Source organism: Panicum hallii, chromosome 2 (assembly GCF_002211085.1).
Source record: "Panicum hallii strain FIL2 chromosome 2, PHallii_v3.1, whole genome shotgun sequence".
Classification (NCBI taxonomy): domain Eukaryota; kingdom Viridiplantae; phylum Streptophyta; class Magnoliopsida; order Poales; family Poaceae; genus Panicum; species Panicum hallii.
Window position 1 is genome coordinate 13,754,658 of NC_038043.1, and position 25,299 is coordinate 13,779,956.

General features: G+C 48.9%; 1 protein-coding gene across 1 annotated transcript; it reads right to left on the bottom strand.

Moving 5' to 3' along the window:
• Window positions 1-23,056: 23,056 nt before the first annotated feature.
• Window positions 23,057-24,926, bottom strand: LOC112881668 (transcription factor MYB44-like). The gene has a single exon (XM_025946461.1). The coding sequence runs from the start codon at window positions 24,761-24,763 to the stop codon at window positions 23,732-23,734; it is 1,032 nt and encodes a 343-aa protein (XP_025802246.1). The 5' UTR covers window positions 24,764-24,926; the 3' UTR covers window positions 23,057-23,731.
• Between the last annotated feature and the right edge of the window lie 373 nt (window positions 24,927-25,299).

A 25,299-nucleotide genomic window follows, 5' to 3' on the forward strand; every position in this document is an offset into this window, starting at 1 on the left:
CAACCAATATATAGATACATCTGGAAATTGAAACCTATAGAGATTGAAGTCTTTGTGTTGTGCTACATGATAGTGAGACTCAAAATGAAAACAATTTAGTCTAAAAGACAGTGGAAGGGCTAGACACCTGATTGTTTTCTAATTTAAATGACTAAATTCAGCCCATTTTCTTTAATTGCCAAATAATGGCTCTCGGTACAAGTCTCTTGGTTTGGCACCTCCATGCTCATCATGTGTTTGGAGATTAGCTTAACGGGATTAACAAAAAAAAACTTAAAGTGCCAAATTTTGGTTAGGGCAAGTGCTATTCTTAGGCAGTATGGTTAAGTAGAAGTGAAATTATCTTTCACATATCAAAAGTTCGGTCATCTATGCATGTGATCTTCAAAGGCACATAACAGACTCGCTTTTGGTCTCTTTCGCAAAAGGACTCTGATATCTTATCCTACGGTTCGTCCATGAAAAAAAAAGAAAGGAATTTATTTGTTTATTTTTTTGAAAATTAACCAGCTAACCTACCGTACGTGTTCGTCCGTGGAAAAAAAGGAAAAGGATTTGTTTGCATTTTTAAAAAAGAATAAGGCACTAAAAAGAAAAACACAGGTTGGATAGCACAGCTAAGCAACAACAAAGCTAACAAATCAACGTTAAGTAAACTTGTAAGCACCACAAGTCACGCCACCGCCGACTTGCATGCCGCAGCAACTAAGCCCTTTGCCTTGCGATAATTAATTATTACCCTAGAGATGCATGAAGTTTATGGTCACCCCAAGATGGAGCAGCCGAGCAGGATGTATGGCATCCATAAATCATAGATGGAAGATGATGATTGGAGGTCGTCATGTATATTAGCAGCAGGGGCCCCAATCAGATCCAGAGAAGGATTTTGTTCCGTGCCCTAGCAGTATGAGTCGTAATAAGTGAACAAACTAAAGCGCAAAACGACAAATTAAGCTGTGTATGCTTGGGAAGGCTTCATCATCATTTGGAGCATACTTATATATATCTTGTGAAATATAGTAATTAAGGAACCAATGCAGTGAGCCAGCCGGCCGTAGAGTTGATTTGCATGGATGACAAACAAGTACCAGTGCTAGTTACTCCTTCCGTTCTAAATTATAATTTATTTTAGCTTTTCTAGATATATATATTTTAGCATCTAGATGTACTCTATGTCTAGATGCATACAAAAGCTATATATCTAAAAGTTTCATAACGAATTGTAATTTAAAACGGAGAGAGTATATACTTACTATATATATATACATAATATATAATATACTATACTAGTAATAGGCTAGTACAGTCCATTACGTTGGATTGGTTTAGGAGACCAGTTAAATAAAGAAATATAAATTAATAAATAATCAATGCAGGATTTGTCCGGTCAATTGAACTACCACTCCAGTAGAAACGGATAGGGATGCACTATCGTCGCCCGCTACTGAAATGGCGCGTGGTGAGCTAATTAAATAAAGTTGGATGTTACTAAATTACGGCCGGTCGTATCATAACTATTTGTACGGCTATCTCTTTTTTTATATAGAGCAAATCATCATACGGGTAAACACACTAGATATCTGCATGCGTGAGGGATAAGGGATGGAGGGAGAAAAGAAAAATGACGGATGATATCATCACATGCATGCGTATATGCGAAGAAGAAAAGAACGGATATACATGTGCATGCGCACAATTTCAAATACAGAAAAGACCATACTTTTAAAATTGAGCGTCCAAATTAAAATCCGGTGACATAGCTGCGCTCGTTTCAATTAGAGTTTTAAAATAAGATCCCACGTCACAATGTTCAATAATACTTTTTTCAAGAAAATACCATTTAATGTATTCAAATTTGCTTATGACTTTTGCAAAATTGTTTATGGCGTTACGAAATGTTGCTTGACTCGTCTGAGTTCAATTAAGTAGATATTGATGGTGATACTAAGAAGATAGATTGGATGGTGTTATTAAAGGATGATGGTCAACAATTATGTTGGAGTAGGTGGGTATTTATTGCATGATAAGTGATAGGCAACTTTAGCAAATTAATTGAGCATTTTTAATAGTTTATGTAAATAATTTTTATATTTTAAAAAAATATTATCGAAACATATGCAAATGACGTCTTATTTATTTTTCAGATCTTTTTAAAAAAATAGTTGTGCAATCAGAATTTGAATTTGATGGCTAGTTCAAGAACTAGAACTTTTTAAATTTTGAAGTTGATTGTACCTGCTGTCATATGAGATAAGAACCCTCCACTCCGATACGAGCCAATCCATTTAAGTGTGCGCACCAATAAATAAAATTACAAAATTACAGCCGTCTGCAGTGAATTTATTAAAAAAGTTATAGTTGGTAATTGATTGCCAAGTGCCGTGGTGGTCAAAGTTAGCTCGTAGGTGCCTGACAACTAACAACCAGCACGCCGACGCAACTGCATATAATTGTCGCTCCCTGTTCGGCCTGATCATCGAGCTTGTGGATAGGCTTCCACGGCCTGCTGGCGTGCACCGACGGATTTGTATATATTATTGTTTTTTAAAAAATAAATATTATTATATTTTGTGCTCTCATGGGCATGAACATGTGTTGCGTGTGGGGTCGTAGCTACTAGCTCGTGCCTTACAGAGAGTGAGAGAGAATTATACATGCTCGGAAGTGACCAAGAGGGTCGTTGCTGCCTAGATTCCATCCATCATCAAAATAACAAAACCAAATTGTGGTACACCCGCGTACGCGTGTACAACAGGACAGAAAGTCCAGCTAGTTCGTTGATTGAGCATTTGGAGGGTTCCGTCTCATGTTCTTCCTCCAAACTCGATCACCACGGCACCATGTATTTTTAATCCGGCTTTCAGCAGGAAGCTTGAAGACGAGTAAGTGTAACAAGCGAGTTGGTAGCACTGCAGCTATAGTTGGCCATTCGAGCCGTCCAGGTGCGGCACGATCTGGGACTGAATTGGCGCGGCTCGATTGGTCCCATTACTTATTGGTAATGTGTCAGGCCGGCCCACATGCCGAGATCTCGGTCTAAACACAGCACGAAGACCTGTTATCCGTGCAGGGCCGGCCCCATATTCCAAGCTCTGCGTGCTATGCCGGCTCGTCATCCGGCATCCTATCCACCACCTCATCTTCCCAAAATTTTACCATCTATTTCAATTTCACAAGTAAAAATTTAAAATGTTCACACATTCAAACATACACATACGCATAGACAGAAACATACACATCCAAACATTCACACATGCACATTGACAAGAAAAATATATAATAACTTGACATGTTTTATTTGCTGGCTCATTAAAAATCTTTGTAGGTAAAATCTCACATCTCGTGAGGAGAAAATCCTACAAAAAAAAGAGTACATCCAGCTCTAAATTGTACAGATACATCGGTTCAAGTTTTGAATTACATGTCCACACGTGTACACCACAGACCATACTATTGTTGTCGTCAAAACCCGCCGGCGAGCAGTGACAGGCAACACGAGGAGCCGGGAGGCTTCCGGGACGGCTAGTGGGCCCCGGTCCCTCAGTCAACGGCCCAGTGATCTGGCGCGCGCCCTGGCTGGAAGTTGCTAGGCGTGCCACCTGACCCTGCACCTGATCAGGAAGGTGTGACGTGTCAAACTCCTGTACGCACAGACATGTGTAAAGATTAGTCCGAGCCATGATCGGCTCATTACCTCCTCCCCGGTATCGGCTATAGAGAGCTGATTGCATCAATACCGGATCGGATCTTTGGAACAGGCAATGTATATATATGCTTATCAAAATAAATCTTGCTTCATAAATATCAATCTAATCCGGCCCACAATAACTAAGCCCTCACTACACGATCGGAACATCTTACACGTGGTTGAGCCTAACAAATACACAAAAACATCGGGACAAACAACCCAAACAGAGATCATAGAAACAACCGAAAAGGCGATTCCTAGAGCAACCTCTATTCAAGCTACAAGCCGATACTAAAACATACTGCCGGAACCTTCAACTCGTTTGCAAGGCCTAATCATGCACATATTGAGCTAAATCTCCGAAACAAATAGAAACTAGCCATAACAGATCGGATCTACTGATAAAGACGAAACAAGACAACCATCGCACCCATGACCGAACACGACGATTAAGCACACGAGAGCAACGAACAAAGCATGATTAAGATGCAAAAAGAATATTATCACTCTACGCGTGCTAGGATAACTAATGCTACTCGCCATCTACAAGACTTCAGAACGAGCAACATATGAACAATCGAGCAAGGGTAATGCCACCCCGATCACGTAGAGCGTGATCGGGGCCGCATGGCGCTTACCCGATGAAAACCCTAGAACAGGGGAGGCGATGCGCCGAGAGTTGTTGATGAATGATTCTGTCTTTCTTGTTTATTCATGATACATATTTATAGTCCGTAGACTTATCCTCTTTAACTAACCCTAACCAAACACGACACGAATCTTAACTGCTTATACCTAAATTACACGGCCTTTCTGGCCTCAATCACCTGCACAGGGTCCGATTCGCAAGCTTATCGTGATTGTCTTCTAGGCCCATCTTGCTCCATGGCCCACTTCCGGCCCGGTCAAATTATGGCGATAACACATGCCCCCCCTGGTTTCGGCAATGGTAATTCCGAAATCAACTATTTTAAAATCGCCACGACCCTTCGGCTTCCGATCCATACAGCCATGCCCTTTCGACTTCCAACGGATGTGACTGCTCTGAATCAGTCTCTTAGGGAACTGTCACGGTGCCGATTCACTTCACCTCTCTGTTTACCTTTATAAACTTACCCCCGGCATCTCCCCAATCATCTTTCTCTCTCAGCCATTAGCCATTACATTTTTCTCTTCTCTCTTGTTATGGCCTCTTCTTCTTCTGCTTCCTCCGTCATCTCCTTTGAATCTAAAACCTCCCGAGAGCCAACTCCAGAATATGATCCGATAGCGGCTTACGAGGTCCGTGCTCCCTCACACTGGGATGCGGAAGAATGGGATTTCCATTTCCAGTCAGAGGATGACGAATCTCTAACTGACGGCGAGGATCTTGCACTCCTCTTCGGAGCCGAGCTGGAGGAAGACGCAGACGATGTATCTTGGGGGGAAGACCTTTCCTCTTCAGAAGAGAAATTCGATTCCTTTTCCTCCGACGAAGACCCGATGGCAGGTAACTTCCTCTTTGGCAGGTCCTCAGACGAAGCTTCCGACGACACCGAGGACGCTGAAGATGATGTCAGCTTCACCAACACCAGCAGCGAGAATGATGACAACAGTGACAACAATAGCGATGATAGTGGTGCTAGTGTTGCTCCGCCGACCAAGCGCCGCAAAACTACTGGCGTGTACTGGTGGTAGACTGTAGCACCACCATTAGTTTGTTTCAAAGAGCAGTTAGCTCTTCTTTTGTACTTACTTGCTTACTGTGAATGGAATCTTCTTTGTATCACTAATTTTCTTGCACATAACAATCTGCTCAAGAGCCGATGGCAACGCATCGGCCTTAGAATATACCAATCCGGATCCGAAATAACCTTCCAATTTACTTTACCCTCTGCCGGACCTCAAATCCAAAGCAGATCTCCGGTGGTTCTGGAATCCAGGCTGACTGCGCACCTCTTTTGCTCATAAACCCTAGCCGCAAAATCCTCCTCTGCTCCTTGAAACGCACACTCGATCCTGCGCCGCCAACCTTAGATCTACTCTCCAAGATCTCGATTCCAGACTCCCGATGGCGGAATCTTCGAACACCGCCGCCGCCGTCTTCGGCCTGAAGGTAAACTTCGACCCCCATTGATTTAATGCAGCAACCGTGAAATTTACTGCGTGGTTAAATGACTCTTTCCTCGGCAACATTGTTTTCTTGAGGTATTTTCAGGCTTCCGATATCTTCTTACCACACCCTTCTTCTCCCAATTCTTACTGCCTCGGGCCTCATTCCTTCGAGAAGCCCATAGATCTGATTTCATCCGAAGCCAATCGGATCCCTTTCGTGAGTCAGGATATAGACCTAGAGTCTTGGTCAGATAGCCTCCGCGCTTGGCCAAATCCTTCTGAAGGTTGGATAGTTTGGTATAACAGAATGGCGGATGCCTACCAGCCCCTATGGGAATCCATCAGGATAGCCGATGCCCTGTCTATGTCCCTTTCTCCTCTTGAAAATGATGAGAACCTTCTGAAGACTATCGGCTACTTCTGGTCCGATGCCTTGAATTGTTTTCTTTTTGGGCATGGTCCGATGACACCAACGCTGCTGGATGTCATGATGATCACTGGCTTAGACATATCATCAGCTTGTCCCTCTGCTTACAGACTCTCTGTAGTCCCCTTTAAACTGTCTTCCAAGGCAGAATATACTAACTGGAGTACATACTTGAGCCAACACCAGAAAAGCAAGGGTCCTGTATCGGAGAAGGAACACACGGCCTTCCTAAACTTGTGGCTTGAACATTTCCTCTTCTGTGGCCCATCCCTTGCTCCTACTAAGAATTACCTCTCTCTGGCTTACGAGCTAGCTAAGGGTCACCCTGTTGGCCTTGGTAAATTATTCCTTGGGAAACTTTACAGATATCTTCACCTGACGACTTCGAGCCTTTTTTCGCAGAAAAAACTCAGAACTGGTGGTCCGTGGTGGTTCATCCAGTTATGGGCTCATCTTTACTTCCAAAGCTCCATCCCCAATTTCCCTTCTCTAGTCGGCAATTCTTTTCCTGACCTGAGTGGGAGACAGATTAGATGCACTAGCTTCGGGCAGGCTCTGTACAGTCTTCCCGGTGGGAAATTGAACCCCCAGACGCCTTACGTTGGTTCAGGGTCTTTTACCGAGGCCTAGACGGCCCAACCTTTCTCCCGTACATTGATTCTGAACTTTTTGAGAACCCGGCCATGTTCCGCCTAGCTGATTTTGACAATGACGCTGACACCAAGCGTCTGTACTCCATTATGGTCCGGCCCTGTCTTCTTCCGGTTGGCATGAGCACTTCCAATCGGATTATGAAACTAGGGTATGAGTTTTACCAGCCGGTCGTAGCAGCCCGGCAGCTTGGTCTTGGACAAGTACCTCCTCACTTCCTTCTTCATCTCTTGATGTCAAATAGAGTAGATCTCCCTGATGCTATGACCGCCGAGAGGTGCTACAGTCTTTTTTCAGACCTTCTCCTGTCCGCCCCCGCCAATCTCGCCTTCACTTCCTCGGCTGTCGATTTTGGGGGGTGGTGGTCGATGTGGAAAACTCACGTTTTCCGAAGAGCTCTGGGTCCGATGCTGCAGCAAATCCACCCCGAATATGAAATTCCCGCTGGAGAGGTACTGCCTCTTGACTAATGTTTCTTTCTTTTGACTTTTATTGGACTCTTTCCGATTTTGTCCCTTATTTCTGCAGCAAGAAGATGGCCCGGAGCCGGTGAACGATGATGGGACACCCTTCTGCTTCTTGCCAGTTGCTCCTGTGGTTCTCTTCGGCAAGAATGCACCTCCTCCTTCAAAGAGTATAATGCAAATTCAGCCGAGCACTACCAAGTTGACCCCCAAGCGGAAGCGATCCTCCGAAGCCATTGCCCCCCGAGCTCGTGCTAAGACGAGGAAGGTTCTCGTCAAGAAGGTCTGGAAGGAAGCTGCACCATCTCCTCCTAACCCAGAAGTCCCGGTCGCCAACCAGGTTCGGATCACCTCCCTCTTCTTATATAACCAGCCTTTTGTTCATGGCCATTCTTCCTTAATCTCGCTCCTTTCGCCTGCAACCTGTCGTGGTGGATGTCTCCAGTGGGGAAGAACCCCCGCGCCAGCAGGGCTTGGCTTTGGAGGCACCGGAGGATATGGACGTGCCCATCAGAGCTTTGATCACTCTTCATGATCCCGATGCGGCCGTCCTGGAAGGTCCTTCTGCATTGGCTGACGTCCCGGCTGCTTCGCCAGGTACGCAGGAGCCGATCGTGACGGCATCCCTTGTTAGCCCCTCTCTGACAGGACCATCCACTGCCTCAGTCGCTGCCGACCTCCCTGCGCGAGAGACACATCCAGCAGAGCCGACCGCTATCCCATCGGCTATTGCTTCTTCTTCTGGAGGTGTGACCCCTCTGGCCTCTACCGTCGTCGTTCAGCCTTCAGGAGGGACGCACCCTCAGGAGCCGATCGTTCACTCATCGGCTATCACCACATCTTTTACGGGACAGGTATGCCTTATTCTTTTTAATTACTTTGGCCTTTTCCCTCTGTGCCCTGCTCACCCTTTTCTCCACCAGAATCTGGACCTTTCAGAGCTCCTCGCGTTCGATCCTGCCTCAATTGGGTTGGCCATACTGGAAGCCGATGACCCTCCCCTGAGCCTGGCCAGCACTGCCAATCAACTTCTTCGCATGAAGGATCTTCTGTCGGGACCGATCGACGCCCTGATCCAGGATTCCAGTGCAGTGAAGCAGATCCTTGATGAGGTCAACTCCCAGCTCCCTGTGAGCCTTCAAGTCAAGCTTTTTCCGGCCGGGCACCTCCCCTCTTTCCGAGCAAAAGTGGCAGAGGCTCGCCATCGGATTGAGACTCGGCGTTCCCAATCACTCCTGAGGACTGTCATCTCCGAGATGTGCCAATCAGTCAACAAGAAGAAAGCCGTACTCGACGCCAAGGTTGACATATCTGCCTCCGCCCAGCGGCTTCATCTCCTGGAGAGAGAACTAGAAGACCTTGAGGCTAAAGTCCGGGCCACCAAACAGCGCATCCAGGAGGAGAAGGATCTTATCGCGGGTTCCAAACAGGAGGCAGCAGTCTTGACGGCCAAGCTGAAGGCAGACCTGGCCGAGCTGAGCAGCCTGAGCAAGCAAGTGGTCCCGGGGGCGGACGAAGAAGATGAAACAGTGATTGCTGAAGTTGACCGCATCCGCCTTGGCGCCATTGCTGCCATCAATGATTTCCTCCAGAAGACCCGCTCAAGATGAACTCTGTATTTTCATGTTGTAACCCTGAAGTCAATGGTTGTACATCGGCTATTTGATGACCTGTGATGATTAACTGCTAAAAAAACTTCTAGAGTCGATGGTTTTACATCGGCTGTTCTGATGTCTTTTGTTAACGTATGGGCCGATCATACTCATCGGCCTCCTTTTTCATTTCTTGTCTTGCCAAAACGCCATTGACTCGGCCCGTGTTACCTTTCTTAGTTCGCTGGCCATATCGGCTTATTGCCTGATGGGTGCCATCGGCTTCACCGTTCGTCAGCCCACATACTTGGGAAGTATTTCTTAAGATGTTGGCCGTTGACTGCCACTGGAAACTTGACGCCATCCAATTCTTCAAGCATGTACGCATTTCCAGGTAGGACCTGGTCAACCCTGTACGGCCCATGCCAGTTTGGGGACCACTTGCCATATGCCGCTCCTTAGTTCCCAATGGTAATACTGCTTCCCAGACCAAGTCTCCTACTTGAAATTCCTTCGGCTTGACCTTTTTATTGTATGCACGGGCTACCTTAGCCTTATTCTCCTTAATCTTCTCTAGCGACCATAGCCTGAGTTCCGTGAGGTCCTCCACATTGTCACTCATCAAAGTAGCATATTCCTCAGCAGATAAATCATTCTGGATTCTACGCGCCTTGACCCGGCCGTAACTTCCCATGGTAACACGGCTTCCTGCCCGTAGACCAGGTGATAAGGGGAAGTTTTTGTTGCCCCATGACATGATATACGGTATGCCCACAGTGCTTCTGACAAGACCTCGTGCCAGCGTCTGGGGTATTCATCGATCTTCCTCTTGATCAACTTGATAAGGCTCTGATTGGACACTTCGGCCTATCCATTTGCCTGAGCATAATATGGAGACGATCTAATCAGCTTGATACCCATACCGGCGGCAAACTTCTTGAATTCTTCTGAAATAAAAACCGAACCACCATCTGTTGTAATGGTCTGTGGGATCCCAAATCTGTGAATGACGTGTTCCTTGACGAACTGAATAACATCCTTAGATGCCACCGATTTCATTGGGACCGCTTCCACCCATTTGGTGAAATAATCTGTGATAGCTAGAATGAACTGATGACCCTTGCTAGATGGAGGATTAATTTTGCCGATCATATCCATACCCCAGCCTCTGAACGGCCATGGTTTAATGATGGGGTTCATCACGGACGCTAACACCATCTGGATCTTTCCGAACCTCTGACATGCTTGGCACTCTTTATAATACTTAAAACAATCTTCGAGCATGGTGGGCCAGTAGTATCCTGATCGCCTAATTAGCCACTTCATCTTGTGAGCCGATTGATGGGTCCCACATGTTCCTTCATGAACTTCATGCAGGAGCCGATTGGATTCGACCGGCCCCAAACACTTAAGCAATAACCCTTCCAAGGTCCTGTAAAACATATCATCCCCTATCAGGACATACCTTATGGCTTTGTACCGTATCCTTTTGGGTGCCCTCCGAGTCGAATCCTTCAAGTAATTAAGATATCGGCTCTCCAATCTCTCTGGTCCAGTAAGTACACCTGATGATTTGACCCATCGGTTTTATACCCTGAAGCCAGTTGCGCTAGATCATTGGCCTCTGCATTCCGAGCCCTAAGTATCCAATAAAAATTTATATACCTGAACTGGGCTATTAGCTCCTGGCATTGGATCCACAACGGGAATAGCAGCTCACTTTCGCACCTGTATTCTTCTGTAAGTTGGGAGATCACCAATTTTGAATCCCCGAAGACTTCCACTGCTTCAGCTCCGGCCTCCCGAAGCAATTCCATGCCTTTATGCACCGCCTCATATTCTGCAAGGTTGTTGGTACAGGTCGCAGGACAGGTCGCAGGTAATCTGATTGAGAAAGAATACGTTGCCCCCCGAGGCGATACCAGTAAGATGCCGATGCTGCATCCGTCTCCACAAACTGATCTGTCGAAGTACATAGCCCAGGCTCGTACAGAAAGTGCTGCTATATTGGTATTGACCCTTTCAGCAATGAGATCCGCTAACGCCTGCCCTTTAACTACTTTTGTGGGTTGATATCGGATATCAAACTCTGATAACGCAAACATCCATTTTCCCAATCGGCCTTTCAATACAGGAGCCGATAGCATGTGTTTTATGACATCCGATTTGCAAATAATGATTACCTCAGCCGATAGCAGGATATGGCGAAGCTTGGTGCACGTAAAAAATAAACACAGACAAAGTTTCTCCATATCGGGGTACCTTATCTCTACATCCAACATCCTCCTGCTGAGATAAAATACCACCTTCTCTTTGCCATCATATAATTGTACCACCACTGAAGCGATAGAAGTGTCGCCGACTGACAAATATATGTAAAATGGCCTATCCTGTTGTGGTGGCACCAACACAGGCGGTCTCGACAAATATTCTTTAATTTCTCCAAATGCTCGCTGCTGTTCTGCCCCCCAGCGGAACTCGTCATTGGTTTTGGTTTTCACTAACTCCATAAAGGGTTCAATTCGCCCAGATAGATTAGAAATAAACCTCCTGACAAAGTTAATCTTACCAATAAGTTGCTGGAGTTCCTTCTTGGTGGTGGGTGGCACCATAGTGCGTATGGCTTCCTGACTTTTTAGGCCAATCTCTATTCCTCTTTCATGAACCAGAAATCCCAAGAACTACCCGGCTGACACACCAAAAGCGCACTTCTTCGGGTTCATCCTAAGCCCGAACTTTCTAGTTCGTTCCAGAACCTGCCGTAGATCATCCAGATGTCCCTCGACGATGCTGACTTTACCACGACATCGTCGATATAAATCTCCACCAGATTGCCGATCAAATCATGGAAAATGTGGTTCATGGCACGCTGATACGTAGCACCAGCATTTTTCAAGCCGAAGGTCATAACCACATACTCGAACAGGCCCACCGCTCCGGGCACTCTGAATGCAGTTTTGTGTATATCTTCAGGGGCCATGAAAATCTGATTGTAACCTGCATTACCATCCATGAAACTTAAAATCTTGTGGCCGGCAGCAGCATTGATCAATGTCTCTGCAACAGGCATTGGGTATTCGTCCTTCGGAGTGGCTCTATTGAGATCCCTAAAATCTACGCACACCCGCCATCGGCCATCCTTCTTCTGTACGGGCACAACGCTGGAGATCCATTCAGCGTATCTGCAAGTCCTGATAAATCTAGCTTCTAACATCTTTTCTACTTCTTTCTTTACTTCAACCAGGACTTCGGCTTTCATTTGTCGTGCCCGCTGTTGGAATGGTCAAAATCCACTCTTAAGAGGGAGCCGATGCTCAACTATACCCCTATCCAGCCCAAGCATCTCTGTGTAATCCCAGGCGAAGCAATCGGCATATCCCTTCAGCAAAGTTATCATCGGCTCTCGTAGAGATGGGTGCAACTTCCTACTTATAAACGTTGGTCGTGGCTTATCCCCAGGACCAATATCTATCTCCTCAAGTTCGTCAACCGATGTGAAACCATATCCTAGCTTCCCTTCCTCCGTTAGATCAACGCTGCAGATGGAAAAGGAAGACAGTATAAAGAATTCCGGCCGATCGTTAAGATCGGCTGTTCCACGCATCCCATTATTTTCCGAGTTTTTACAAAAAGAATAAGGCTGTCTGCCAGCGCTGGTCATCCCATAACAACTATGTAAAACACTTGTCCTCACAAATTCAATTTTTTAGGGCCGATTGCAGGAATCGGCCTCTATGGCTTTGCTACAACGTCTCGCTCCTTGTGCTCCTTTATTCTGTAAGGCCGGTGGATAAGACCAGCCTTACTCCGTTTTTTGTAGCCTCGATGCGGTCACACCCTTCTAGGCTCGTCCCTGAAATCGGCTCTTGATCTTCTGCATCCCAGATGCTCATGGCAGCATGTGAAATTTCGATCGAGTCATCTGCCTGGACCACTTCCACCTCGTCTCCATCCCACTGGATCAAACATTGATGCATTGTAGAGGGGATGCAACAGTTGGTATGAATCCAGTCCCTGCCAAATAAAACATTGTAGGTACTTTTGCTGTTGTCGACGAAGAATGAAGTCGGGACGGTCTTGTTTCCAATGGTGAGATCCACACTGAGGACGCCCTGGGCTTCTGAAGTCTGCCCATTAAAGTCACTTAGCGTGACGTTGGTCTTGATTAGATCTCCGGTGGACCGCCCCAAACAGCGCAGAACTGAGTACGGCATGATGTTAACTGCCGCTCCCGTATCCACCAGCATTTTATTAACAGGCTGACCATTAATATACCCTTCAAGATACAAGGCCTTCAGGTGCTTGTAATTCTTGGCTTGTGGCTTTTCGAATATCACCGGCCGTGGTCCCAAATCAAGCTGGGCTACCGATGGCTCCTCCTGGGTCCGAGCATGGAACTCTGCAGGAAGTACAAAAACCATGTGTGCATCAGCCGATACCTTCGTATCGGCTTTTGTTGACTTGGGCCGCCAATCCTTCCTTGGTGGGCGCAACTCTTTTTCCTGCACATAACGGACTTGTTCTGCCAGATCTGGTCGCGCTTTCCTTAAAGTCTCGATGTACTTGGCCTCGGCCTCCTCCAAGCTACGCAGCCGCTGAACCCTGCGCTTCTGGGAACGATTAAGTCCATCGGGACACCAACGTGGACGATGATACCTACCTTCTTCCTCATCCTCCCTTCGTGATGATCGATCCCAATCTTGCTGGGTTGGAGCAGGTCCTAGCCGCTGAAAAACTGAATCCCTTGCATCTGGTTTTATAGATCTACACTCCGGGCAATCCCTGATAGTAGGCAGCCGAGTCATACCAGAATTCCAACAGTACCTGAAGAAGGGACAGTACCAATGATCGCGGGTGTCTTCATGCTTCCTCAAGCGCTTTCCAGTGCGATGCTCATATTCTTCTTCCTCAGATTCCTGCTGGAGGCACTGCTGGTACTGGTATTCATATTTCTTGAGAAGATCAGAAGAAGTTGGCCGTTGATTCCTTACGTATCTTACTTGTTCTTCTGTGATATATCCTTTTTTCTCTTTTTGGGGCCGATCGCTGGGATCAGCCTCTTTTTTTTTTGACCTGGTGACGTGATGCCACCCCTACCATGTTGATGCCGAGCGTGAAGTCCAGTTGTCGCCTTGCAGACCGGTCATAATTTTCTACCATATTCACACCAGGGAAAGATTGAGTGTCTACTTTCATGGCGGTCTGGCCCAGGATCAATCAGCCCTGCTCAATAGCCGATTGGATTTGCCGACGGAGCTCCTTGCAATCACTCGTGCTGTGGGTAAAGGAGTTATGCCATTTACAATATGATCTTCATTTCAACTCCTGTGCTGTGGGAGGTTTGTATCCTTCTGGAAACTTCAACTGCTTTTCTTTTAATAATAAGTCGAAAATTTGTTCAACTTTACCCACATCAAAGTCAAACCCCTTTGCAGGCCCAGTTTGCTTTACCCACTTGCAAGGTACAGGATTTGCGCCGCGAGCCCATTCTGCAACCGATACTTCTAGCTCTTCCCCGGAGTCATCGGCTTCTTCTGTATCAGCTACTGCTACTTGATGCTTAAATTTCTCTTGGTATAGCTCAGGATGACGCTGCTCATGCATCGTCAGCTTCTGGACTAGATGCGCCAAAGAAGTGAATTCCAATTGAAAAACCAGATCTCTGATCGGCTTCAATAATCCCACTGATGCCAATTCAACAGCTTCTTTTTCTGAGATCCGTGTTGAATAGCATCTGTTCTTCATCTCCCTGAAGCGCCGAACGAACTCTGCCACGGTCTCTCCACGCTTCTGTCGGAGTTGCGCCAGATCAGCAATTCCCGCCTCTGCAGCTTCTGAATGGTACTGAATATGGAATTGTTCTTCCAGCTGCTTCCAGGTTCAAATGGAGTCAGGACCTAACGACGTATACCACCCAAAGGCTGGTCCTGTGAGCGATTGCGAGAAGAACCTTACTCGCAATGAATCTGATACAGAGATCATACCCAACTGTGCCAAATATCGGCTCACATGTTCGATAGAACTAGAACCTTCTGCTCCACTGAACTTGGTAAACTCAGGGAGCCGATACTTGGGCGGCAATGGAATTAGATCGTAGTCACTTGGATACGGCTTAGTATAGCCGATCGCTCTCCTCTTTGGTAATATGCCAAACTGATCCCTCAGAATGGCGCTGATTTGCTCCGCTGTTTGCAATCCAGGGGCCGAATGCATATTGTCATGACTCGGCCCGGTAGCATAAGTTGCTAGCCATGCTTGCTTGTCTGCGTCGGCTCCAGAAACTCCTCCAACTACTTTTTGCGCAGAATGTACCGGGTTATTGCTGTCCGGTATGTATGCACATATGTAGCCATGTGGGATTTCCTTGGATGGCTCGCTGAAGAACTGGTGATCCATGGGATCACCTCCCACTTTATAAACCACATAAGCTGGAGCGCCATGTGATTCTACAGCTGCAAGTGCATAAGGCAATGGAGGTCTGGTCTGGAACGGCAATTCTCCCTTATGACTGCCCAAAGTAGGCCCAGTTGGAGAATGCTGATGCTTCATGATTTCTTGGACCACTCACAAAGCTACACGCTCGAAAGCGTTGACCAAACTTTCAGAATGCCGGTGTAATGAATGAGCCACCGCATAATTTACCTCCTGCCGCAAAGCTCTGGTACGATCTTCAGAAGGGGTAGACAAATCTACTCCATCAAGAGCACCCTCAGGTGAAAACCCTCTCCACCTGACACCATGATTGCGAGTCCTTTCAAAAGAGCTGATGAGGTCGGCTTCAAATTGAGCCTTGATTTCATCGTATCTTTGCTTATGCTCGGCAGAGAGCTCTTCATAAGTGATTGGATCGTCTCTTGCCATTCTGCCGTCCGCGGTTGATGAAGTCAACGGTGATGATGATGTCGATGAAGATGGTGATGACGAAGTTGATGAAGATGGTCCCACCGGGCGTGCCAGAATGTGTTGTCGGTCAAAACCCGCCGGCGAGCAGTGACAGGCAACACGAGGAGCCGGGAGGCTTCCGGGACGGCTGGTGGGCCCCGGTCCCTCGGTCAACGGCCCAGTGATCCGGCGCGCACCCTGGCTGGAAGTTGCTAGGCGTGCCACCTGACCCTGCACCTGATCAGGAAGGTGTGACGTGTCAAACTCCTGTACGCACAGACATGTGTAAAGATTAGTCCAAGTCGTGATCGGCTCATTACCTCCTCCCCGGTATCGGCTATAGAGAGCCGATTGCATCAATACCGGATCGGATCTTTAGAACAGGCAATGTATATATATGCTTATCAAAATAAATCTTGCTTCATAAATATCAATCTAATCCGACCCACAATAACTAAGCCCTCACTACACGATCGGAACATCTTACACGTGGTTGAGCCTAACAAATACACAAAAACATCGGGACAAACAACCCAAACAGAGATCATAGAAACAACCGAAAAGCCGATTCCTAGAGCAACCTCTATTCAAGCTACAAGCCGATACTAAAACATACTGCCGGAACCTTCAACTCGTTTGCAAGGCCTAATCATGCACATATTGAGCTAAATCTCCGAAACAAACAGAAACTAGCCATAACAGATCGGATCTACTGATAAAGACGAAACAAGACAACCATCGCACCCGTGACCGAACACGACGATTAAGCACACGAGAGCAACGAACAAAGCATGATTAAGATGCAAAAAGAATATAATCACTCTACGCGTGCTAGGATAACTAATGCTACTCGCCATCTACAAGGCTTCAGAATGAGCAACATATGAACAATCGAGCAAGGGTAATGCCACCTCGATCACGCAGAGCGTGATCGGGGCCGCATGGCGCTTACCCGATGAAAACCCTAGAACAGGGGAGGCGATGCGCCGAGAGTTGTTGATGAATGATTCTGCCTTTCTTGTTTATTCATGGTACATATTTATAGTCCGTAGACTTATCCTCTTTAACTAACCCTAACCAAACACGACACGAATCTTAACTGCTTATACCTAAATTACACGGTCTTTCTGGCCTCAATCACCTGCACAGGGTCCAATTCGCAAGCTTATCGTGATTGTCTTCTAGGCCCATCTTGCTCCATGGCCCACTTCCGGCCCGGTCAAATTATGGCGATAACAACTATAAAGATTCTTCATCAAGATATAAGTTCTGAAAAGAGTTTTCAAGTTCTTAATCCTCCACGGCATGCTGAAGTCTTGCATCTCCTAGCTCTCAATTCTTCACCAGAGCCAGCATCTCCATCATCTCAGGGCCCAGACACCATCGCCGCTCCTCGATGATCCTGCCAGTCATACTAAAAGCAGAATCTGATGATATTGTAGAAATAGGCACATCCATAACATCTCTAATTAGAATTGAAAGAACAAGATATGATAGTTTATGCTTATGCCACCTTATCGTCGTACTGGTTAATAGTATCATTGTCTAGGTAGGCAAAAAGTTCAAAAACAGCAACTAGAGAAACACCAAAAATAGCAGCCTGCAGCAAAGCACTAGTAGATGATCTCCCATGCAAGGAGGAAGAACCACCGAGCCCAACACCAAGATTAGCATCCCTAGCAGAACTAGAACCAGCAGCATCACCCCAAAGATCTTACCCCAAGCAGTCCTTTTCTTACCTAGGACCTAGTTGTACAGGCCTTGCAACCTTATAGAACTAAACTTTTTATCGTACTTAGCAAAAACAACAGATAATTAAGTCCTTACCTTAGTTAAGTAGCAGGAATAATCAATACCATTAAGCTAAGATAAAAGTCTAAGAATATTGCTAAAACCTTTCATCTTAGCCCTAAAATCCAATATAAATGCAAAGGCATAAAACATACTATGTCACACCAATATTATAAAAATTTATTTTTTATGGGAACAACAATATTTCTTAAATCTCTATCATTTTCATAATTATTTAGATTGCCAGCTATCTTAAGAATATCGTGCAATATTAATTGAGATGTAGGATAATAACATCAGACAGAACAACAGTGGAATCATAGAACTGTTAAAGAATTCAAATATTTTTTTAGCCACGTACCAGTGTTGTTCTGTCAAGAGTGGCTGGCCATCAATTAAAGGATGGTTAGTAGTGATAAAAACAGAGAATGAGTTCTTATGGGGCAAGAGATGTTTAACTATAAGATAAGTGGAATTACATCTCACATCCATGTCCAAGCTAAACTTGCGAGATCTTGCATTAACAGCAATACAATATGATTTATATGCAGCAATACGTTGGTTAAATAAATTTAAAATGATATAGCAGTTCTAAATGCAGACCGCATAGGCTTAAACTCATCAAGATCATCCTTAACAATAAGATTGATGATATGACAACCATATCTCTGATACAGGAATAAGCTACCAATATAACCAGGATTAAGTTGATTAATAGCCTTAGTGTTAGTAGCAGTAGCATTATTCAATATAGCAGAGAATTCTTTATCAGTTAATCCAAAATTAGTAATAACAGAAGTAATACGCTCAGCAATATTCTTAGCATTGTGAGACATATCAATAAGCTTGAGACCAATGATCATCTTCTCTAATTGCCAACCAGCATTCACATAGTGAACAACCACACTAAGATAATCCTCCTTAGCATTATCAGACCAAATATCAGAAGTAAGAGCAACAAAGAATACAGACTTCAAACATTCTACAAGCTGTGCACGACAATCATTTAAAGTACTTAATAAACTCTCTAGTGGTTGTTTGCCTAGAGACACAACAAATCTAGGATTATGAGCGGTAGTAATGTACTCTTCAAAAGCACCAGATTCATTAAAGTATAAAGGCAGATTAAGATGTGCAATTAACCTACACAACTGAATACGAGCAACATTAGGACTACACTCCCAAGTGCGAGCAGAGCCATCAGGATTAAACTTAAGCTGAGATTGAGCCTTAGTAGAACAACTTTCAAAACAGGGCATATAGGAATGCGCCTAAGCAAGTGGCTAGTACCATGGGTGGATTTACCAGTGAAATCTTTCTTGCAATGACTATATTTAGCACTAGTTCAACGTTCCTTACCGTCGATTACCTCATAGATCTCTTCAAAGTCATTCCAGGCCTTAGAGGTGGACGACCTCCTCTTCATGGAAGTGCCACTGCCACTAGCAGTGCCGGTGCTCACGCTCTCAAACCCGGCCGGATGAGCAGCCTACCCTAGAGGAAGTCCCTGGACATCTGCATCAAGGTCGATGGCAGCATTGCTACCAAACAACTCCTTTGCATCTGCAGCCAGGTCGTCCTCATCATCTCCACGAAGACCCATTGCACGCAACTCGTAGTTGTGGGACGTTGGGTCGTCGCTGTCGGCCATCCGGTCCCTCAATGGCCTGCGCACGAAACAAGTGAAGCAGAGAAAGAAAAGAGGAGGGCGAAAAGAGGGAGACACCGGAGTTACCTTTGCCGGAGCACCGGAGTTGCCGTCGACGACCTCACCGAAGACTAGGAGAGGGAGAGGGGGATTGAAGAAGAGGAAGGTGAAGAAGGTCGAGAAGCAACAAAACAAGGGAGGGGGAGCAGATCTGACAGCGAGCAGAGAAGCACCGGAGGCCGGTGAGCAGAGGAGGCAACCAGACCTGGCACCGCTGGTTCGCGTCCCCACCGCTCATCGGCCATAGGAGAGGGAGGAGAAGGGCTGCCGGTGTCGGATCTGGCGGCGCGTGAGGCGAGGAGGACCGCCGAGGAGCTAGATCCGGTGAACAGAGGAGCCGAGGAGGCCGGCGAGTAGAGGAAGCAACCAGCCGTGGCACCGCTGGGCGCTAGCTCGCATCACCACCGCTCGACCTTCCTCGCGGCCCCGCCTTTACCTTCTTCAATCCCCGTCACCGGCGACAGGAGAGGGAGGTGAACGCCTGCCGGCATTGGATCTGGCCGAGCCGCGGCTCGGGAGGCGGCGTGGGTGGCGAGAGTATCACCAAAGAGCTAGATCCGGCGAGAAGAGGGGGAGGAGAAGTGAGGGGGACACCAGATCTAGGCGGGGAAAGGCGGAGGAGGCGAGGGAAGTAGAGGAACTAGCCTAGGGTTTGGGGGGCGGGGGAGGCGCGCGTGGGGAGAGGTGGAGGTGAAGAGGCGGCTGGCCGAGGCGAGTGGGAGGGGAGTGGCGAGGCTAGGGTTTGGGACCGGTGTCTCTTGTTATATACGTGGAGGCGCTCGGGCTCCCAGACCTTAGCAGGCCTTCCGTGGTCGGACCGGCCCACGTGCTTGGTCGGGCTGAGGTTTAATCGTGCCGGGTCAGGTCGGCGCACGTGCCGAGGTGTCGGTCTAGGGAATGCACGAGGCCCGTGCCGGTCCAAAAAGCTGGGCCGTGGGATGGCCCATGGGTCTCGAGCCAGATGGAAAACTATAACTGCAGCCGAAAACCACAGTTCATGCATGCATCTTTTTTTATTATTTTGTTGAGACGAAACAGTCCTTGCATGTTACTTATAAGCTAAGTGAAGTGAAGCAGGGAGGAAATTTGGCGACGGAAAGCAATACGAGGATGCGAAACATGAGAGTGCTGACAGTTTCAGATACAAATTCGCCACCACCGGGCGGGCAGGCGGTGCTCCTCCTGCGACGTGGCGGCTGAAGGCGCAGCATTCGGATGGATGGGATACCGTTTGGTCGCCGCACCATCAGCTAGCTGTTACATTGTCGTGGTCGGCAATGTCGCCTTGCCGTGCCAAACCTTTCCTGCAGCACGGTAGCTGCAGGTCGCGGCCGGCGATCCTGGCCGGATTCCCCCAACAGCAATCGCCAAACGCAACCGGCCGGGGAAGAAGCTGCGCCGGTGTTCCGGTTGGGTTTGGCCTTGCTTGGCTCGCTGCAGCCGTTGCTTTCGCCTCGCCGCTCAACACGGCACATCAGCGTGTTGGTGACGCCCTAACAGAAAAACGGCTCCTCTTTTCCTCTCTTTCGGTCTCCGCTTCCCATCCACTGGCTCCCTTTGATCTGCTTTTCCGCGTGAGATAGAGATAGAGGCCGTTTGCTTTGCGGTTGCAGGGTCTGCAGCGGCGGTTAGCAGGCACTAGTCAGTAAAGTACTCCTACTGCTACTACAGAAGAAGTCATGTCAGGTTCAGGCGATGCATCTGATGGTATTGGATCAGGGAGAGGCTGCTGCCGACGATCCATCACAGGTAGTAGTGTCGTAGTGATGATCACAACGAACTGCCCCTGAAAACAACTCGTAACCAGCTGAATACATTGCCTGATGGCCTGATGCCAACGTCCAGCATCAGAAAGGATGTGGACAGTCTTCTTCTTCTTCTTAGGTTGGTTGAGCGGTTTGGGAGGAGTACCCACCAACAACCAGGCATGGTGCCGCCCTGCCTGACCTCACCAACGGAACAAACCGACACGCCGAACCGTAAAGAAACACGGCACGCCGGGGCAACGTTTGGGACACGTACAGGGCACCCGTCGGTTTCGGTTGGTTGTGCTAGCTTAGCTCCCTGCATTTAGTTGACTCATCAATCAGGCATATCGTTGGTGTTTAGATTAGGGGGACCTCGCTCTCAGGTGGAAAATGCGTAGGTGCTGCCAATTCAAAGAACATCTCAAGTTGCAGAGTTGTTAAACGTTTGCCATGATTGATGCATTCATGCATAGAGATGTATCTAGATTTGCTAAAACGATCTACAATTGGAAATGGATGAAGTATTAAAAAAAGGCTTGGAATAATGCCGGGGCAAAAGTGTTGTGACTCTGTTTGAATGCAAAGTTCTTTTAGGCAGTTTCGTAAAAGAAAGTAACATGGTTTTGCAAAATAGTTTGGTTTTCGAATTTACAAGGTGTTCAGATGCAAGAAAACCTTGTAGGTTGAGAACCATGACAACGCTGAAATTTTCCCCTTTTTTTATATGAACCGGGGTCTCACATACCTTGCGCTCGAGACCACAGCACGATATCTCCAAATTATCCCCTAGCATACGGAAACATCAAACATGAGGTTTGAAACATATGTAAATACTGCTTCCAACATACCGGTACCATCGCTTGCAATAAATTTTGAAAATTCAAACAGAGACGCTTGTGCTTGCATGGAAAACCAACTGTAATTGAAAACTTGGAGATTCTTGCGTGCACAAACTTCTTGAAGAACGCCCCCCCAATCTATTGAAATTTGGTTTTGCTGACCGAACCCATGTCGGAGTGACACCTGAATGTAGCTAGTAGGATGCAAGTTCTCATACTGCGTAATGAACCGCCCTTGTTTGCATTGCGTGGCAAGATGACATGATGTGAGCTTTGTTTTGTCCACGCGCAGACCAACGGCACTAGCTCGTGTCTTCAGAATTTGTCGCTGCTCATGCTCCAGCTGCTCCCTGCATCACTTTTCCACTGATCCCCGGGCAAGTTGCCTTGAACCAGCCACCTCGATCTAGCTGCACGCGCAAGCCACGGCGGTGGCATCTCGCTCGCGTACATGACAGGGGCAAAGCGCGTTCCGGTTGCGGACGAAACGTACCACACCAACGACTCCCGCTTGACTACCGGCAAGGCAATGCTAGCTGAATTATTGTGAGATCAGATCAGCCTGCATGCTGATTGCTCCATGTTTCCTGAGGCCAGCAGGGCATGCCAGATCAGCCCAACGATCTGTGGGAGGAGCACTGGTTCGCTTGTCTCCAGGCGCCCAACCCTTTCCGCTATCGTGCCCGGTGCCGCCTCCTACAGACAGTGCCGTCTGTCCCCCGCCGCCGTGGATCGTCTGGATCCCTCAGGTTTCCAAGAGAGACCACCACCACCACCGCGTTGGCGCTGACCGAAGTTGTGAAGCAGTTAAGCCAGTCACGGACCTCCGCAGCATTGCAGAGGCCTAGGCTCGTCCGAGAGCGGTTGGGATGGAGGAGGACAGGATCGATGCGGTGGTGGACAGGCAGGCAGGCAGGGCGGTTAGCTGTCGCTCGCTCATCCTCCACTCCGCCCTCGCTCGCCCTGCCAACGGCCCGGCTGGCAGCCATCATGGCCGGATACAATTCCCCTTTCGTCCTTGGACCCCTTTGCTGTTTGCCTTTGCTGCCCATGCCACGCCACACTCTCCCCTCTCCTCCTCCCAACCCGAGCACAAACAAAAATCCCCATCTAACCAGTCCCAGTAGAGGGGTAGACCATGCTGGTGCTAGTGTACCAACAAACAAACAGACTAGGTTGCAGTAGCTGACTGAAAACAAGGAACGAAGTCGCGCACACGCGTGTTGTTTGCAGGCAAGGTAGCAGAATGCGTGATCCATGAAACTCGAGGCCTCTTCTCATCGATTCTCATCTTCTTCATTTCTTTTTTTCCTGTTGTTTTCGGTTTCTGTACAAAAAGAACATGGATGCATGCATGCATGGCTACTACTCCGGCCGGCTGGCATGGTACTCTCTGGTCACCCACCAGCAAGCAGCAAGGAAGGAAGGAAGCATCCTTCTTGCTCTGCACCTTATTTCAGAGGGGGAGTGTTGTGCCTCTACGTCTCCTGGCTGACAGGCAGACGAGAAGACCAAGTTTTCTTCGTCTCCGCGCCCTGCTCTGCTCCCTTGGAGACTTTCTACTAGACTGGATGGAACTGGACAGAAGGGGGTAAAAAAATTGAAGAGAAGAAATGGCTAGATTTAGGGAACTCTAGACAGGGGGGGATTTGGGAAGGAAGGATCTTTCGTTTCGACAACGACAGCTTTGGAACGAAGCCGGTGGAGCTCGGCTCATCTTCTCTTCACTTGCCGCCGCCGCACGGCCTCTGTTTCGGCTTTGCTTGGCCACGCCGTTCTTTCTTGCACGCGCGCTGCCGCCGCGGATCGATTCGCATCAGTGACTTCAGTAGCTGCTGGTGATGCTGCTACTCGATCTTGGCCATGCCCATCATGCGCTTGCTGACGGCGTGCACGGCGCCGGCGTCGGCGCGCGGGTCCAGGCCCGACCCGGACATGTAGTTGCGGACCTCGATCCGGATCATCTCCTGCATCATCGACAGGAACTCCGCGCTGAACGGCGCCGGTTGTGGCGGCCGCGGCGACGCGAGGTTCATCGCCGGCGGCTGCAGCTGGAACGGCAAGCTCGGTTGGGGTGGCGGCGGCATCTGAGAAGGAGCCGGCTGCTGCTGCATCTGTACAGGAGCAGGGGAGGGGGACGGATCGGGCTGCTGGTCCAGCCCGGGCAGGGACAGCGACAGCGACAGGGAGGTCGCCGGCGGAGACGGCGGCCGCGGCGCCAGCGGCGGCGGGAGCACGACCACGCCGCCAGCGCGCGGCACCGGCCTGTACACGTGCTGCTGCTGCTGCGATGTCACGGCAGGAGCAGCAGCCGACGGCATGACGGAGGGCAGGCTGTGGTGGCTGGAGTCGCTGAGGTCGGACCCCGACGGGCTCCCGGGGCTGAAGCAGAGCCCCGGGTGCCCGTCGCTGCTGGTCCGCTTGAGCGGCCGCTCGTCGTCCGCGTCGGCATGCCCCGCCGCCGCGGCGTCCGCCGCTTGGCCGCCGGCGGCGGCGTAGTACTTGCGCTTGAGCGTGGAGTTCCAGTGGTTCTTGATGGCGTTGTCGGTGCGGCCGGAGAGCAGGCGCGCGATGGTAGCCCACTTGTTCCCGAATCGCGCGTGCGCGCGGAGAATGGTGTCGTCCTCCTCGGGCGTGAAGGGGCGGTGCTCCACCTGCGGCGAGAGCTGGTTGCACCAGCGGAGGCGGCAGGACTTGCCGGAGCGGCCGGGGATGGAGCGGCTGATGAGGGACCAGTTGCGCGCGCCGTGGCGCGCCACGAGCCGCTGCAGGGCCTCGTCCTCCTCGGGGCTCCAGGGGCCCTTGATCCGGTCCACGTCCGGCTTGCCGCCGCCGCCGCCGGCGGCGGCGGTGCGGCATGACGGGGAGGAGGACGCCATGGGTAAAGACGAGGCACGCGGCTGGGTGCTGCAGACCGACTGATTTGTGATGATTGATGGGATGGAGTGGCGAGTTCTTGCCTTCTTGGATGGAAGGCGGGGGAGGAGGAGGAGGGAGGGGAGGAGGTATGAGCAGAGGTGGAGTGGCAAGCAAGTGAAGGTCGGAGAGAGGCAGGGGAGGGGGATATATAAGCGGCGGGCGTGGGGAGAAGCCGGTGGGAGGTCACCGGACCGGACGGCAGGCGGCAGGGCGTGCGTGCGCGTGGTGGTGGTGTGACTCCAGCCGGGCAGATGCAGTTGGGGGTGGATTGGGTACAGCTGGCGGGGGGACACGCGTCGCCTGTCGCGGGGCGAGTCGCCTCTGCCCCCACACGCGCGCCCCGACGACCCGCCCGTTGGCCGCGAGCACGGCAAAGGAGCCTGCTGAAACGAAATGAAAAAGATCTCGGGGCCGAGGTGGTTGGTCGGTTGGACAGCAGTTGGGTCGGGTAGTGGACCTGGACCGGGTGGTGACTAAGTTTGCGGCCCACGCCCGC

Excerpts from the sequence above, each read along its gene's own strand:
- LOC112881668 (XM_025946461.1), bottom strand. The coding sequence starts at position 24,763 with ATGGCGTCCTCCTCCCCGTCATGCCGCACCGCCGCCGCCGGCGGCGGC.